The sequence below is a fragment of the Drosophila santomea genome, chromosome 2R (assembly GCF_016746245.2).
Source record: "Drosophila santomea strain STO CAGO 1482 chromosome 2R, Prin_Dsan_1.1, whole genome shotgun sequence".
NCBI classification, from domain to species: domain Eukaryota; kingdom Metazoa; phylum Arthropoda; class Insecta; order Diptera; family Drosophilidae; genus Drosophila; species Drosophila santomea.
The window spans coordinates 10,378,380-10,393,978 of record NC_053017.2 but is presented as its reverse complement, the minus strand read 5'-3'; the positions used below and the strand labels follow the sequence as shown (position 1 = coordinate 10,393,978).

Sequence of the window (15,599 nt, the reverse complement as noted above, 5' to 3'; positions counted from 1 at the left end):
TAATTTGAAATAAACTTGAATTGATCGTTCTATAATGCACTTCCGCTCGAAAATTTTCAAAGTTGGTTCCTTCTGTCTTTTTGGGAACCTCGCTGTCCCGAACATATTGTTCCCAAATGGTGAATGTGACTGATCCGATCACAATGATGACGACTTGGATGGGGGCACCATTGTGGCACAATGACATTTTATCTCGGAATATGCAACAGCAGCACGTTCTCTGAAGCGGAGAGTGTAATAGATCAGCGACGGAATCTCGATTCTGAATCCGAAAACTACCGATGCGTGGCCCATGCAAATGTTCTTGCAGCGGCATCGGTGTGGGTGCATCCCACAGCAACTTATACACACATCTCCCATCGATGCACTGCAACAAATTTGATCAATAAGTTACAGTTTCAGTGAAAACGTAGACAAAGCCAAGTACCTCCATCTGCCAATAAACAAGCTATTAAACATTATCGAGTACGTTTCGAGCAAGAAAAGTAAACCATATCTTATTAAAATTTATGACATTTCTAGTAGTGCATGCAGTTTTCTCTCGGTGTACCCATATGGGAGAAATCCCCTTGGCGACGACCAATCAACCGGCATCGGCATGCCTTATACACAAGTGCTGGGTGCTGTCCAGCGGCAGCGGCTTCTTCATCGTCACCCCGGGCTCCGGACTCGGGCATCTTCCATTGTCCGCCCCTCGGAGCTCCACTGTACATGTGCGTGTGTGGTGGTGGTGTATAGTATGTGCGGCTCAGGGGACGCCAACTGTGGCTTCAGCTCAAGCGATCAGTTCAAAGTTGACTTTGTCGCGGACCAGAGCGGACCGTTCTAATTCGGACACGCGACCGTGAATTATAGAATTACCAAATCACAGTGTAATTTAATTTAAAGAAATATAAATATAAATATAAATAGCCAAGAAGCTAAGTGAAAATAAAATGCCAACCCATATGTGCTCAGCTTTGGGGCTTGTGTGTGTGGGCCTGATTCTTGGCCAAGTGCAAGCCGAACTGGATTTCAACAACGATCTCGAAAACAGCCAAAAGTTCAAGAGCATACCCACCACAGTGAAGACCTATGAGAACGACACAGTGCAGCTTCCATGCACCTTGAACAGTAAGTGATTAACTAAATGTGATGCTAATCGTAGTGCACATTGTGGCGATTTCTGGCGATTAGCCCCGCTTTTGGGGCCTTGAAGCGGCGGCCACCAGCAGCAATTGGCCATAACAATGAGATTTAATTCGATTGAAGAAATGAACTCACAATGCCACAAATGGAGGTATTATCCGACAATAATAGAGCTCTGTCGGAGAAAGTCCAGAAGCGGATTCTATTAATTGAACGCTTAACACACTTAGCGGCGCATTCAAGTCGCTGTGGAAGACCCTCCCGAGACATATTGCTTAATGGCCAATTAAAGGATTATTGACAGAGGCAATTACAATTTCAAAGGGTTACGAGATTACACAAACCTACACAAGTTGGTGTGTGCGGGAAACCCTATAAATAGACTAGTCAACACCATGTAGTAATCCAGCATATGAAGGGATGTTTAACTCAACTTTTGAGTTTGGCATGCCAATGTTGGTTAAAATGCCTTTTATAGAAGGTTTTGGTTTTAGGGATAATTTAGAAGTAATCATAACTAATCCTGCAAATTTTGACTAGAGCCCCAGCATGGCATTTTCACTGCCAAAAACAATTTTGAAATACAGTGGATACTTTTTATTTAAAATTGATGACCTGTGCAATCACTTTGAGCTTCGAGCGGAAGCTTTTGTTTACTATTGGAATTTAACTTATCTGTACAGTAAGATAATCGCCAGATAACTGTTAAGATAGAGATACAATTCTGCTGAATTCATTTTGCTAGCTCTGTTCCCTTAAATATTTGTAAGATTTTTTATCTGAGCAGTAAGATAGCCGTCAGAGATACAATTCCGCCGAAATAATTTTGTTTGTTCTGTTCTCTTAAATATAATATTTGGAAGATACGAAAAAAATTTCGAGAAAGCCCCACAAGAAGTAAAGGAAACACCTTTAAAAAAGATGATAAATATTATTTAATAAAATAATAAAAATATATAACACAACATTCCCAGCTCCCTTCCGCTACGTCCGCTGGCATCGGGACGATGTGGCCCTGGTGGACTCCAGACACCCGGAGCTCCCGACGCCGGACCGCATAATGCTCTGGCCAAATGGCAGCCTGCAGGTGGCCAACGTGCAGTCCAGTGACACCGGCGACTACTACTGCGAAATGAACTCGGACTCGGGTCATGTGGTCCAGCAGCACGCTATCGAAGTGCAATTGGCTCCACAGGTGTTGATTGAACCATCGGATCTCACGGAGCAGCGGATTGGAGCCACCTTCGAGGTGGTGTGCGAGGCCCTGGGAGTTCCCCAGCCGGTCATCACCTGGCGCTTGAACGGCAATGTCATCCAGCCGCAGAGCAACACGGGAAACCGCCAAAGCCTCATCCTGGAGATCAAGTCGAGGCACCAGGCGGGCCTCGTCGAATGCGTGGCCAGCAATGGAGTGGGTGAGCCAGCCGTGGCCAATGTGTACCTTCATGTGCTATGTGAGTAATTGACTGTGAAGCCAGCTTACTTAATTGAAAATAACCAAATGGCCTTCTCGAATCGACAGTTTCGCCCGAGGTGAGCATACCGCAGCCCGTGGTGTACACCAAGCTGGGCTCCCGTGCCCATCTGGAGTGCATTGTGGAGGCGGCACCGGCGGCCACGGTCAAGTGGTTCCACCATGGACTGCCGGTGGCACTGGGTGCCCACTCCACCACTCACGAATCGGAGTTGCAGACGAACCGATCGGTGGATCATTACGTGAACGCCGTGCGTCACATGCTGGTGGTGAGGAGCGTGAGGAACGCGGATATGGGGCAGTACGAGTGCCGTGCCAGCAATCAGATATCCGTGAAAAGCGGAAGTGTTGAGCTGACCGGCCGTCCGATGCCCTGCCTCTTCAAGATCAATCCGGGCACCCAGAGCTCCACGTCGCACGTCCTCGTTTGGCAGACCGAGAGCCTGCTGCCCATCATGGAGTTCAAGCTCAAGTTCCGACAGATCCCATCCAACAATGTCACCCGCCAAGTTAGAACCAACTGGACGGAACTGACGATCCCGGCGCAGGCCACGAATGGTATGAATGCCTATTATCCTTGAAATATCTATTAATGCTTAAACTGGCTTATCTAGGACTTATCTATATAACCACCTATACCTTGCACGGCCTCCAACCCGCTAGTCTCTACGAAGTTTCCGTGTTGGCCAGAAATAGCTTCGGTTGGAGCGACAACAGCAAGATAGTGCGTTTCGCCACAGGTGGAGAAGGTGAGTTAATGCAAATCCCATATGGATCTCTTGATTTGATTCCCTTTCACTCACCCAGTGGAACTACCCAACTACTCGACTGAATCGGAGCTTCAGGATGATTTGACCGAGGAGGACTTCCGCAACGAAATCACCCAGAGATCAGAGGTTCTGTCGGCCAGCATGATGTTCAACTCGGGCTCAGTAAATGGGTGCGGAATCAGTGCCCTCATATATTCCTTATGTCTTTTACGTATATTGCGATTAATAAGCTAGGTCTCATTTTAAAATATACGCACTTCTACTCTAATGCCAATAAAAATATTTAAAAAAATGCATGTTGGATGATGAGTTAGGTCACTTGTGATTCATATGGAGATTGCCTCTGTTGAATAACACTTCCGTAAAAATGGTTAGATAAGGTTCCTGGGCCATATATCAAAGCAAACAGTAATGCTTGACTGTGACTATGATACTAAATTTATCATTGACTGCATAAGTCAAGAGATGGCGATTCTTTTTTATAAACAAGTGGGAATAAAGTAATTTTCTTTAAGTTTGACTAATAAACAAAGTATTGTAAAGACAACAGAATAGAAATAAAATCAGAACAGGCACAAGACACATTTTAAACATACGAAACAATTAAGAGTTAAGATTTATACGGGCGGCCACCAGTGCGTATGTGTTATATGTACGCATGAAGACTTGGTAACTTAAAGAAGGAAATCTCTTGCTTGGGTGAACCCAAAAGCCCCAGCAAACCACTTAAAGGGTACCATTTCAGTATAGGGCTTCCTCTTTGAACTTCAATTGGCAGTGACATTGCGAACCGCTAACGCATCTTTCAGGCCCCAAACCCCAAGACTCCCTCTACCTCTCTCTCTCTAGCCAAACTCTCTCTGCAACTCTCTGTTTTGTGGGGAGCAAATGGACTGTTATCCACAGGCCCCAATGCATCGGAGAGCGAAGCAGCAAATGTAGAGAGGAATGGAGAGAGATTTCGAGCTGTTCCGCTTACCAATCGTTTCGAAGTGCTTTTGGCATCCACAGCAGGCATTCGACTTTTAGTTCTCGTTTGAACAGCTTCGCGTTCGGTTCTCCACGCAGCCCCAGCGCAGAAATTAAAAAGGTCTCCATCCACAGCTCCAAACCGAAACCAAAACCCATTGCCTAGCGCCTAGTACCCTAGGTTTATTGCCAATTACCGACAGCTGTAAACGTTTTGCATGCGACCTGGCTTAAAAAAAACGTGTACAAATCGCATGGGAAACGGCGGGCGGGCGAGCGGGCGAAAGCGTTGCCAACGCGCGAGTGTTTTAAACGTAATTCGTACCAAAATCGGGAAAAGCAAAAAGGGTGAAGAGGAAGAAACCACTTTTGTACCGCTTCGGCCGAATTTCAACTCATCTCGCGTCGGTATCTGGGGACCAGAAACCAGTTTTCCTCCTCTAGGCTCTCCGGGCAAAATAAATACGAAACAAAATAACAATCTCGAACGCAGCGCACCGCATCCATTCTGTAACTCTGGCCCTGAGATTGTGTGCCGAAAGACCCAAAAGACTTTGTGATTTCATCTTCGGGCCCAAAACGACAGGCGATGATTCATGAAAATGGTCTACGAAATGGCCCAAAATGGCCAAAGCAGATGTGCTCCATATCTTCACTTTTATCCTGCTCCTTGGACTCGCTCCCCCTTTTGGCAGAAAGTCAAATTCAAATTCGGTTTCAGTTGCAATTCTTCGCCGTCTCGCTCTTTCTTCGCTGGCAGATTCTTCGTTGCACATTCTATAAATATGTAGAAATATGTAAAATAGCTGCCGTTGTGCCGGCAACAGAAATACGCCAAACAACAGAAAAAATGGCAAAGGAAAATGGTCAAATGAAAGCGAAAATGCACGAGGAAAGCGTTGGGGAGCAGCCACTGAAAGAGGAGAAATGGGGGGATGGAGGGCGAAAATTAGGTACCAGCTGCTGGGAGCGGAAAGAAAATGGGAATTGCTTACAAAAACGCTGAATGGAAAACAAATTTTGTATTTACACTGGGAGTAGGCAAAAAAAAAAGAAAAAACCGGGAAGAAACAACAGAAAAGTTTTCAGTTCCAATTGGTATCAACCAAAAAGCATTATACGGATGGAAGACAGCTGCATCTGTGCCTCCCCCCACTCACACAAGTGCATCGGGTGTGTGCGCCTGTGTGTGTGTTAACTTTTGAGCGCAATGTAAATAAACAAAGCGCCAAAGACAAAAACAACAACAATCAAGGCATTGATTTAACAAGAACCCAAAGTTAAGGAACTCACAAAAAAACGGGGAAAAAAGTTGGACGCAGCAAGGCGACACTTAAATACCCTTAAAAGTTCTAGGCAAACTAGTTTGGTCAAACAACATTTTCCATTTTTTATGAAGAACTGAATAAAAACTCTAGCGCCAAAGTAATGCCTTTAGTTGGTTGCCATGTGGCAATTAACATAAAAAAAAAATGCATTAGCAAATTCTACAAGTGCCGGTAATTACGGGAATTATATTTAATTATACCCGTTACCTGTCAAAAAAATGATTGAAGTTTTCTATGCATAAGGTGCACAAGTTTAAATACCCCACAAAAGAGTATCGAGTAGAAAACAACCTGGTTGCACCTACTCCCTCCTTTGATTTTTATAATTGATAAACAGACTGGAGGGGCGTAAATTCCGTTTAGAAGTAGTTAAAGGGGCTTTCGTCGCCACATGGAGGTGCCAACGAGCGTTTATCTGTATCTGAGGTGTCGTCTATTCAGTTGACAACCCATAAAATACTTGCTGGGAAAACTCAGCAGCACAAGTGAGTGCGGAAATTCTCACTCATCACGGAGCTTTTGTTCGGCAGGAAGCAGGGAAAAAGGGAAATATTTACAAACAGCGGCAGATGGCAGGAAGATACGTTGAGTTTCCCAAAACAAAAGTATTCATTGAAATTAATATGTATATATTTCAATGGTACTTACCCACTCATATACTCATAAACTGTTAAAAAGAGATTTTAGGAGTTTTGTGTGAGTTGGTCATTTAAAACAAGCATTTTATATTCAGTTGCTATTTACCTGAAAGTGTGAAACCTTTTTGTCAATCTTCTGCCAAAAAGAGAATCAATAGGTCGACTATTTGCCGAGCAAATCTTGCAAAATGTTCAAATTTGTGCGCAAATGCATCAGCGATGGATTATGATCATCGGTCATTGCAAAATTGTTTGTTTTATGAGTCGAGCATATAAGCAACTAAGTGCACATATGTGCATATGCAAATTGTTTGTTTGTATGCGTAAGCTATGCCCGCCATTTGCAAAACAACTTTTATATCAACAGCCCGAATTTTGTATCGACTTTTCGTGCTGTAAAGTTTTTTTCGCATTTGCACATTAATTTATTTATATGCATAAACATTTGCATGCTGTTCGACTTGGCACACCCTGACCCAACACAGAACCCCCAAAGCCCCCACTTCGACCCACTTTACTGGCCGGCTGGCATTGAGTCAGCCCCAAAAGAGAAATATACAGTCGAACTTCCTTAAGCCCTCAGCAAATGAAATTGGCAAGAAGGGCATATGTTTCTAGTAATAACACTTCTACAGCTCTCGCTTTTTAAACCATCAAGCAATAAAGTTTTATTCAACTCTACAAAAATTAAGTTAATAGTTAATTATTGAGAAACGCCCCTAAATAAGAGCTTTAAGTTATAAGAAAATGGGTATTTTTCCAACGAATTCGCACTGTAGCTCGAGAGAGGGACGCGTTTGTGAGCTGCAAATTAGTAGCTAAACTAGCAAATGGCCATTTTTCGCGTACAGATCATAATATCTTCAAGATACAACTTATCGACGGAGAGCAAATTGCCACCAGATACAGATACAACTGACGGCTTGCATAACGTAATGCGGCCAAGCGAGTGAGCAATGTTTACAGATTGCTCTAATATTTTCTTTACCTCCCATATGTTTTTTACTTTTTTTTTTTTTTTTGCAAAAAAATTCGTTTGTAGTTGGCGCTTTTCCATGCATTTTGTCCAAGCCAATTAGAAATTTCCGGTCTGCGGCGCGGTTCGCATACAAAATGCACGAAATAAACGATAAGCGAAATTAAGAAATCATAAAGCCAAAAAGTAAATTGTAAACGTATTTCGGCGGTTTTTGCGGCACCCGATCGGGAGTAACATAATGGGTTTAGCAAATTAATGAAGTACCAACCAAACATATTAATTGCAGTTAACGACCTACCTCCGACAGCTCCGAACCAAATTCCAATCGATAAAACGAACTCAACAAAATCAAACCAGGCAAACACAAATCATCATGATCAAAGCAAAAGATTCGACGAGGCTGCTGCTCATTAGTCTGCTAATTGGACAACTATACGGTAAGTCAAGGACCCAATCAAATGGCCTATAAAAACAAAGAACTAATTCGAAACAACACGATTCGATTTGATTGCCAGCAAAGTGTTTTAATCAAAAAGGGGCTAACACCGGGTAAAAATCGAAGTCGAGAGAGTTGGAGAGAGTTGTAATGGATGTGTAATATTTTTATGACCACTTGTCGCGATAAGGAGATTCGAAAGTGCAGCAGAAGAAGCCTAACAGATGTACATAAAAATGCTGTTTCAAAACTGGGTTATTGGGTTGGGTTGATACAACTCAATATTTTCAAATTTTATTAGAAAAGCCCTAATATATGAAATATCTGCATTACATCCTGCTAATATACCCCATCTGAACAGTAGTTGTCTATTGAAAATTTGACTTGAACGCTGTCAGCTTGAAGAGTTCTCTACGGCTCAATGAGTTTACGTAATTGGCAGTTATTATGAATAACCGTAGTTCGTTCAGAAATAAGTATGAGCAGCGCTAGCCCAGATATGAACTCTCCCATCCACATACATATGTATATACATATTATGTATACTCGCACTCGTACTCCCCAGAAAGCTCCAGATACGCTCGGTTATAGCCTATAGCTTATGGGTATATAGGTGTGAGCCACGTGCGTATGGCTTTATCTTTTGCGTAAATTGAACCCACACTAGGGCGAAGTGTAGGTGCCATATCTTATCGTTCGGGAGAGCGGCAATCACTTATCTCCACTCTGGAAGTTAACTTTCATTCGCTTTTGGAATTATGGCGCAAATTGCTGATAACGCTCCACATTCCACTACACGTACCTCGGCACCTCTGTGCCTTGGCTCGGTAAAGAGGAGCCAGCCCACTCCCCCAAAGCTTTCCTCCGTCACTTTCCCAACTGTGGTTGCCATGTGTTCTGGTCTGGAATACAAATTTTCAAGCGAGTGGAATAAATATTTGCCATGCACGAACGCTGTGCAAAGAATGCCATTTTAATGTTGAATATTTGCTCGTAAACTTCTCCTATGTGAACGTGAAAACGCCCCCAAGCTCCACATGTAATCAGATGACCCAGGGCACAGGCCATTATACATATTTCGATATTGGTACATACATACATACATATATATGTTCGCTTTTTAATTAAAAATGAAATTCGGCCAATTTTAGGCATGGGAATAGGCGTATGACCGAAAATACCATTAAAAAACAAACTAAAAGCCACATGCCGCGGGGAATTCGGAACTTTGCCTTCTCATATATCAGAATTCTAGGTGCTTAGAAATACTCTAGCTTGTTTGGCCTACAAAAACACAACTTGCCCAAGTCAATTTGTACAATATTTCATAATACACCCATCTAGCAAACAAAAATATTTGTTTGACTGCATGAACATAAATTTAGTTCACCCTTCAGTTGTTGCAGAACTGAAGTTGATAAAGACAAAGACCTGTTCCTAATGGAAGTTCAGTTTATTTATTCAGAAAACAACGACTCAAGGTCTTCCATTTTCTGTACAATCAAATGATATTCCGGGAATTGTCGATTAAGTGTATGGTTTTACATATCCATGCAATATGCATAAGTGCTTGGCTGACTTTTGGTTTATTCGGTAATACCGAAAGCAAGGAACTCGAAAATGATCAAATTACGCATTCGCAGGCAGCTGAAACATTCGTTTTCCAAAAATAAAGATCGCATCATAAATCAATGATTGGATCAATCAAAATGTTCCACATGGGTGTGGAATGAATATAACCCCACCCAAAAGTTCCTGAAGGCGGGAAGTCGATTTGCCATTTCAATTGATTTCATTTAATTTTCCATTTATTATGTGTTTGTTTTTTTGGCGGCGTTTTATGGTGCTTTCTGTGTCTCTACGAAAATTTAAATTATATACATATGTATGTATGTACCTACAGTGGAACTAGTCATACTAACAATTTAAAAATAAATTTTGGATATTTTGATAGTGACAAAAGTCAGCGTGAAGGCGATAATAATAATAAATAAATAATAAATAAAGAAAAAATTAACAAAAACGGGTAATATGGAAAGTCCCAAGTAAAACTTAATATCTCCTTCAGGAATTTAAAGAAAACAACCATGGTAAGAAAATATAAACTTAATACTGTTTTCATTATTTTTCACAGAGGCAGTACTTTTTTTGTGGATTTAAATCGCATGGAAAATATTCTCAGAATTCGGGCAATAAAATAGAATATATTTTTAAAAGGCAAAATTGGCATGTATGTACATCTATCAAGATTGCCCTGTCCAGCATTTGAATCTCACGCAGTTCGGGGAACTTTTACGACCCCCATCACAATCTGACTGCTCCATCGACTTAGACATGACATGTCGATTAAAGAATCTTTTCCCCCCATTTCTGACGACTCGGCAAAATCTGTGCGATGTTTCCTTTAAGAGATTTCGAAAATTTGGTGCATTTAGGATTGGCGAGCAGTTGGCGAGTAGTTGGCATCATTTATTTATACACATTTCATTGAGTCAGCAGACTTGGTCGAGGATGTGGGCTGTCGATGTGGGCCATTGTGAATTTGTTTACTTATTGACCCCATAACTCATCCACGTCTGTTTGCGATCCACTGACCATATGCGGGACATCGAAATCGAGTCAGCGGTGTGATCATGAAATGGCAATCAGCCAGTTCGACGTCGGAAATCTTGAACTGAATCTTCAATGGGAGTTATCAATGGTCGGCCGATACTACAGACCTGTCCGACCTTCCTGATACGAGTGGAGTATATATACATGACTGGCGCCTGATGCCAGGAAAAGTCGTTTATATTACTAACAATATACGAGAATATTTACGCGGAATGTAGGGCAAAGTAATGAAAAATTATTGTTGCATACCCAAGAGAATGCAGCTGCGAATTCTACTGAAACAGTCTTAAATCTTTTCGAACCTCTTAAAGTGTTAATTTGTCATAATGAAAAGTATTATTGGTGTCACGATAAAGAGCATAAACGAAGCCCAAACTTTTGGCCAACTACCAAAATAAAGCAATGACCAAACTCACAGTATTTAAAGCCATCCCAGGCCAACTGGCTATTTTCCCTAGAATTTTAAACATGACTTCATCTGCCGGAGAATGCAGAGTCATCAAAGTTGCCCTCAAGAACCGAGTGGATTGCGACAAATTCTCCAGGACGTCCCAGTGCCAATGCAGGCCACAAATGGCGATTGTGTATAACATTGAACTCGAGTTTAGAGACGAAGAAGGAGTGGCAGGACGAGTGGGGAGAGTCTGGAAGAGAAGCTGGCGCCGCGACATCCTGTCGCCATTGTTCCACTTAAAACGATTGCACTGGCAGCTGCCGAAGGGAGTGCGGGGTGTGGGCTTTGGGCTTTGGGGCCTGGGCACATCATCATCCATACGGATGAACTTAAGCCGAGTGGTTGTTGATGTCGTTGCCGGGGAGCAGTTTTTTATTTGCCATCCCCCCTGCCATCCCGACATCCCACCATCATCGATCCAAGGACAATGCGCGACCAGGGGGTTGGATGACGCACTTGGGCACTTGGGCTCACGGGCACCCGAGCTCCCATCTCCCAGCCTCTCGACTGACTTTTGGCTCTGACCTAGTTGCAGGCAAACAATTGCGTGGAGTCCGCACTCGGGAAGCCACTGTTTCCATGTGCCCGTAACCTTGACACCAGCCGAGGATTGCAGTTGTCAGTTTTGGCCAGGCCAGCTTCGCCAGCATCGCCCATCCAAACCAGATCGCTGAAGGTTCCCAGCTGCTCTCGGCTGGCCGAGAGTATGTTGTCTCTTCTTTGTTTTTTTTCCTACCATCAAAGTGGCCCAGACCATAAAAGGGGCGTCTGACTGCGGATATAAGGAGAGGCCATTGCAATGGATAAGATAACTGGCTCCGTCTTTGGAGCGAGTGTGCCCACCTTAAAGAGCGTTTATCGACCATTGATAACGAGTTTGGGCCACTTGCGTAATCCCGACAATATCCATCATAACCTTATGTGTTGGCCATGATGAAGTTGGCCATGAGTCACGACGATTCATTCGGCATTTGGCCGTTAGATGACTAGTGAGTTACATGCCGCATATGGCAGGCAAATTGTTATGGCTAATACATACGAAATTACTCACTCAATTTGCATAAATTCATACCTTTCGGTTGTGTAGGACTCACTATGCAAAGAGAGAGAGTCATAAAGATTTCCAAAAAATATCACTTTGACTGAAACTGACTTTATGGCCTGCGGTAATTTGGTAATTTACCGAGAACTCAAGATATATCTTTCCTATCTAGCATGTTGTTTACCTGCGAATTAACTACTCAGCCCACGAAAATGTTTTTCGGAGATGGCCAAAAAAGTTTTGTAGTGACGGGCGGCATACTTTTAGGAGTTTTTCATACAGTTTCCTAAAAACCAGTACCTGCTGTGACTAATATTAAACACTTCAAGTAACCAATATTTGTATCTGCAAATACGCAATATCAAATCTCCCCTCGTTCCTGGTGAAAACTCATTTCCGTTGCAGAACTTCACTCTCATAAACGAGTTCTTTGTACTGCGACCCTTTTGATTGGAAGCAGAAGTTGCTGAGGATGTTGTCTGATTCTTATCAGTTCCAATTAAGTCTGGAACCACTCAGGGACCAACTCTGATGACTCACTGGTGCACCTTGCACCTATACTAACCAAAATGACGCAATGATGTGAACTATGCTCGCTACATAAGTCTCTCCTGAATAACTTAAAATCCCTACGAAAACTGACTAAACTTGGGTACATTTCCTTTTCGGACTTTTCAGTGAGCTGTGCAGGCTCGCCCGTAGACACGGAGGTCAAGGATACAAATTATCAGGACGACGAATATGACTATGGTGGACTCGATGATGAAATTATCGATGTGACGAAGGGCCATGCTGAGGAACAAGCGCCGCCGTATTTTGAGGAAATGGACCTGCGAATCGAGGCCAAGCCGGGCGATGATGTGATTCTCAACTGCGATGCACGGAATTTTCAGCGTAAGCATATGCTCCACTAACTCATACCCCGTTAATAACCCTTACAATCAATCCATACAGTTAGCAACGCGGTGGTGTGGTACAAGAGCCGGACAATCATAGCCAATGGACAGAATGCCATTGGACAGCGGGTGGAGTGCATGATGAACAACTCGCTGCTGCTGAAGGACGTGACGCCGGAGGACTCGGATGACTACTATTGCGAAATACTGCCCCAGATGGTTCGACAGCACACGGCACTGCGGGTGGGCGCCCGGCTGTCGATCCTCTGCGACGATCGCGATATCACGGATCGATCGCAGACGTTCAGGCAGGGCGACCACCACAAGCTCGAGTGTCGAACCTATCTGCCCGGCAATGCCACTATCAAGTGGTCCTTTAATGTATGTTTCTCTAATCGTACACCCTCGCACTATCACTCAGCTCACACTATCGCTGGCACCGCCGTCCATTTTCCCACCTTTACTTTCGTCTTTCAGGATCTGAACGGACAGCCCGCCACCGTGGACCATCAGAACGGCGTGATTATCCTGGACAATGTGGATGAGAAGAACGCCGGCGACTACCAGTGCCTGGCCGACGACGGCAGTCGCCATCCGCCCCATGGCACCGTGCACATCGATGTCCAGTACAGCCCCATTGTGTCCACCCATCGGCACAATGTGAACACCGAGAAGGGCGCCACCGCCGAGCTGTACTGCAACTATCGAGCGAAGCCCATTGGCCGGAGCTACTTCATCAAGGACGGCAAGACACTGCAGCTCTCCGACAAGTACTCCCTGAAGGACTCGGTGCACAACGGCCACAATCGCACCACCCTGCTCGTCAGGGAGGTGATCGACAGCGATCTGGGCGAGTACCTGTGCCAGGTGGAGAACGCCATTGGGTCCAACGAGGTGAAGGTGCACGTCAGCTACAATCCGGAGACGCCGCAGTTCGAGGACATGACCGCCGAGGGCAACAAGGTCACGCTGCACTGGCTGGTCAGGAGTCACCAGCCGCTCTCCGAGGCCATGTTGGACTACCAGCTAACTGGGGTGAGTTGCACTGAGTATTAGGATGAATAGACTTCTCCTAACCAGATGAAATCTTTTCAATTTCAGTCGTACACTTGGAGCACTGTTCTGGTGCTGGAGACGCATCGCCACAACAACACGGAAAACATCTGGAAGATCACCCACCAACTGGAGCTGAGTCGTGGAGTGTGGCATGCGCGCGTCAAGACGAAGAACACCCAAGGATGGTCCCACTTTTCGAACGACTACGTCTTCGAGATCCCGGAGGGCTTCGACGTCGAGAAAGATGAAGGTGAGCACCACAGCTAGGTTCTTCATATCAAATGCTTAACATGTTCATTTGACAGAAGTGGAACTGCCCCCGGATGAGATCGTGCGGGCCGGAATCATGCCCATGAGCAAAGGAGCTGCGTCATCGATGCAGCAGCTGAGTGTGGGAGTGATCCTGCTGGGAGCGCTCCTGCTGCGAGTCCACCTCTAAGGGGACCACCACTCACGGCCACCCATCCAGACCGAGATGTGTACATACGTGTTTCCGGACTACTCAGCTATCGAGGGCATCGGAGCGATGGCTAAACGCACATAGGAACCGAAACTAAAGTATTCTAATTATACAAAATGCTAATGCGCGACCGCTGGCTTGGGTCAATGTTAATGTTATGCTATAGAACACCACTGAAACATTTGTGCCAAGCAAGGAAATAACTGGGAGAATGGCGAGGACTAAAGTTAATTTAGTTTAGCTAAAGTTAAAGTTAAAGCTACAGAAGCGATTAGGGCAGCGATCGGTTTAACCGAAAAAAAGCCAACTTTTTGATTAACCTTAGCTATAATATTTATTTGTTTTTTTCTGTCTGCATGTGTGCATGCTGGCACTTTTGAGTAGGAACCCGAACCGAAAACGAATACGATGAAAAATTGGAAAATTGATAAATGGAAAAATGGAAAAATTGGGTTATGGAAGTACCATAGAATCCGCAAGCGATGGCATAGTATAGCGAAAATTGGTTTAAGTTCTAGTGACTTTTTAGGACTTGCAATACGTACCATATTTTTGTACATCCAAACGTACTTACAAACATTAGGGTAACTGAAGCAGAGGGGAACGAGGGGGGAAACCTATCGAATGGCATGCTAATTATTTTATAAACTAGACCAAAGCTTAGACATACATATGTGTACCTACCACACAGCATACATATGAAACTTATTTTTACGAAACTACGCCACATCAACACTCAATGGAACAGAACGATTCAAAATATACAAATCAAAACGCAAGAACGCATATGTACCTATGCCTAGGAGATACTGAATAAGTCGATGGGAGCCATATACATATAGCTATATAATAATATACACTGTGTACTGTGTACTGTTAATGATCGGGTTTGGCTTTACACATGTCCTTGATTCTGCTACCATACCTGAGGAATAGCGCCATAACATGCTGACCATGTACACTGTACGCATGAGTAATCCAATTGTGAGTGTGGGAATATATATATACATATATTTTATAAATGTTTTATTTAAGAATCATAACATTAGAGCTGATCAATAAACGTGCCAATCGAAGCAATCAAACGCAACTGATTGCTCGCTAAATCAAATCAAAACGCCACAAAAATAAAGTTCCATAAGCAAAGTTTTGACGAGGACCTGATTTCGAATGCCGACCTTGAAGCATATACACATTATACAGAATCATATATATTATAATATACTTAATGCCAGTGTCTTACATGAATATTGTAATTTTCGTTGAGTCCGCGATAAGTAAGCAAATAAAATAAACTAAACAGATTCAACCTGTGCACTTTTTTTGTGAGAGGCAGCGAGCAATGATCGTTGTGGC

The 15,599-nt window shown here is 43.7% G+C and overlaps 2 protein-coding genes across 3 annotated transcripts; both read left to right on the top strand.

The window, feature by feature from the left end:
* Positions 1 to 826: 826 nt before the first annotated feature.
* On the top strand, positions 827 to 3,641 carry LOC120445240 (opioid-binding protein/cell adhesion molecule). The gene is made up of 5 exons (XM_039625506.2): positions 827 to 1,113; positions 2,103 to 2,582; positions 2,651 to 3,160; positions 3,217 to 3,351; positions 3,410 to 3,641. The coding sequence occupies exons 1-5, from the start codon at positions 936 to 938 to the stop codon at positions 3,604 to 3,606; spliced, it is 1,500 nt and encodes a 499-aa protein (XP_039481440.1). The 5' UTR covers positions 827 to 935; the 3' UTR covers positions 3,607 to 3,641.
* A 761-nt stretch (positions 3,642 to 4,402) lies between these two features.
* Positions 4,403 to 15,552, top strand: LOC120444658 (protein turtle homolog A). 2 transcript variants are annotated; one of them, XM_039624500.2, is made up of 7 exons: positions 4,403 to 4,462; positions 7,594 to 7,723; positions 12,510 to 12,725; positions 12,786 to 13,108; positions 13,205 to 13,762; positions 13,829 to 14,033; positions 14,089 to 15,552. In XM_039624500.2, exons 2-7 carry the CDS (start codon positions 7,660 to 7,662, stop codon positions 14,220 to 14,222), a joined length of 1,500 nt encoding a protein of 499 aa, XP_039480434.1. In that variant the 5' UTR covers positions 4,403 to 4,462; positions 7,594 to 7,659; the 3' UTR covers positions 14,223 to 15,552. The 2 variants fall into 2 exon arrangements, with proteins under 2 accessions (XP_039480434.1, XP_039480433.1); XM_039624499.2 differs by having other exon boundaries at positions 7,573 to 7,723.
* Positions 15,553 to 15,599: the final 47 nt, after the last annotated feature.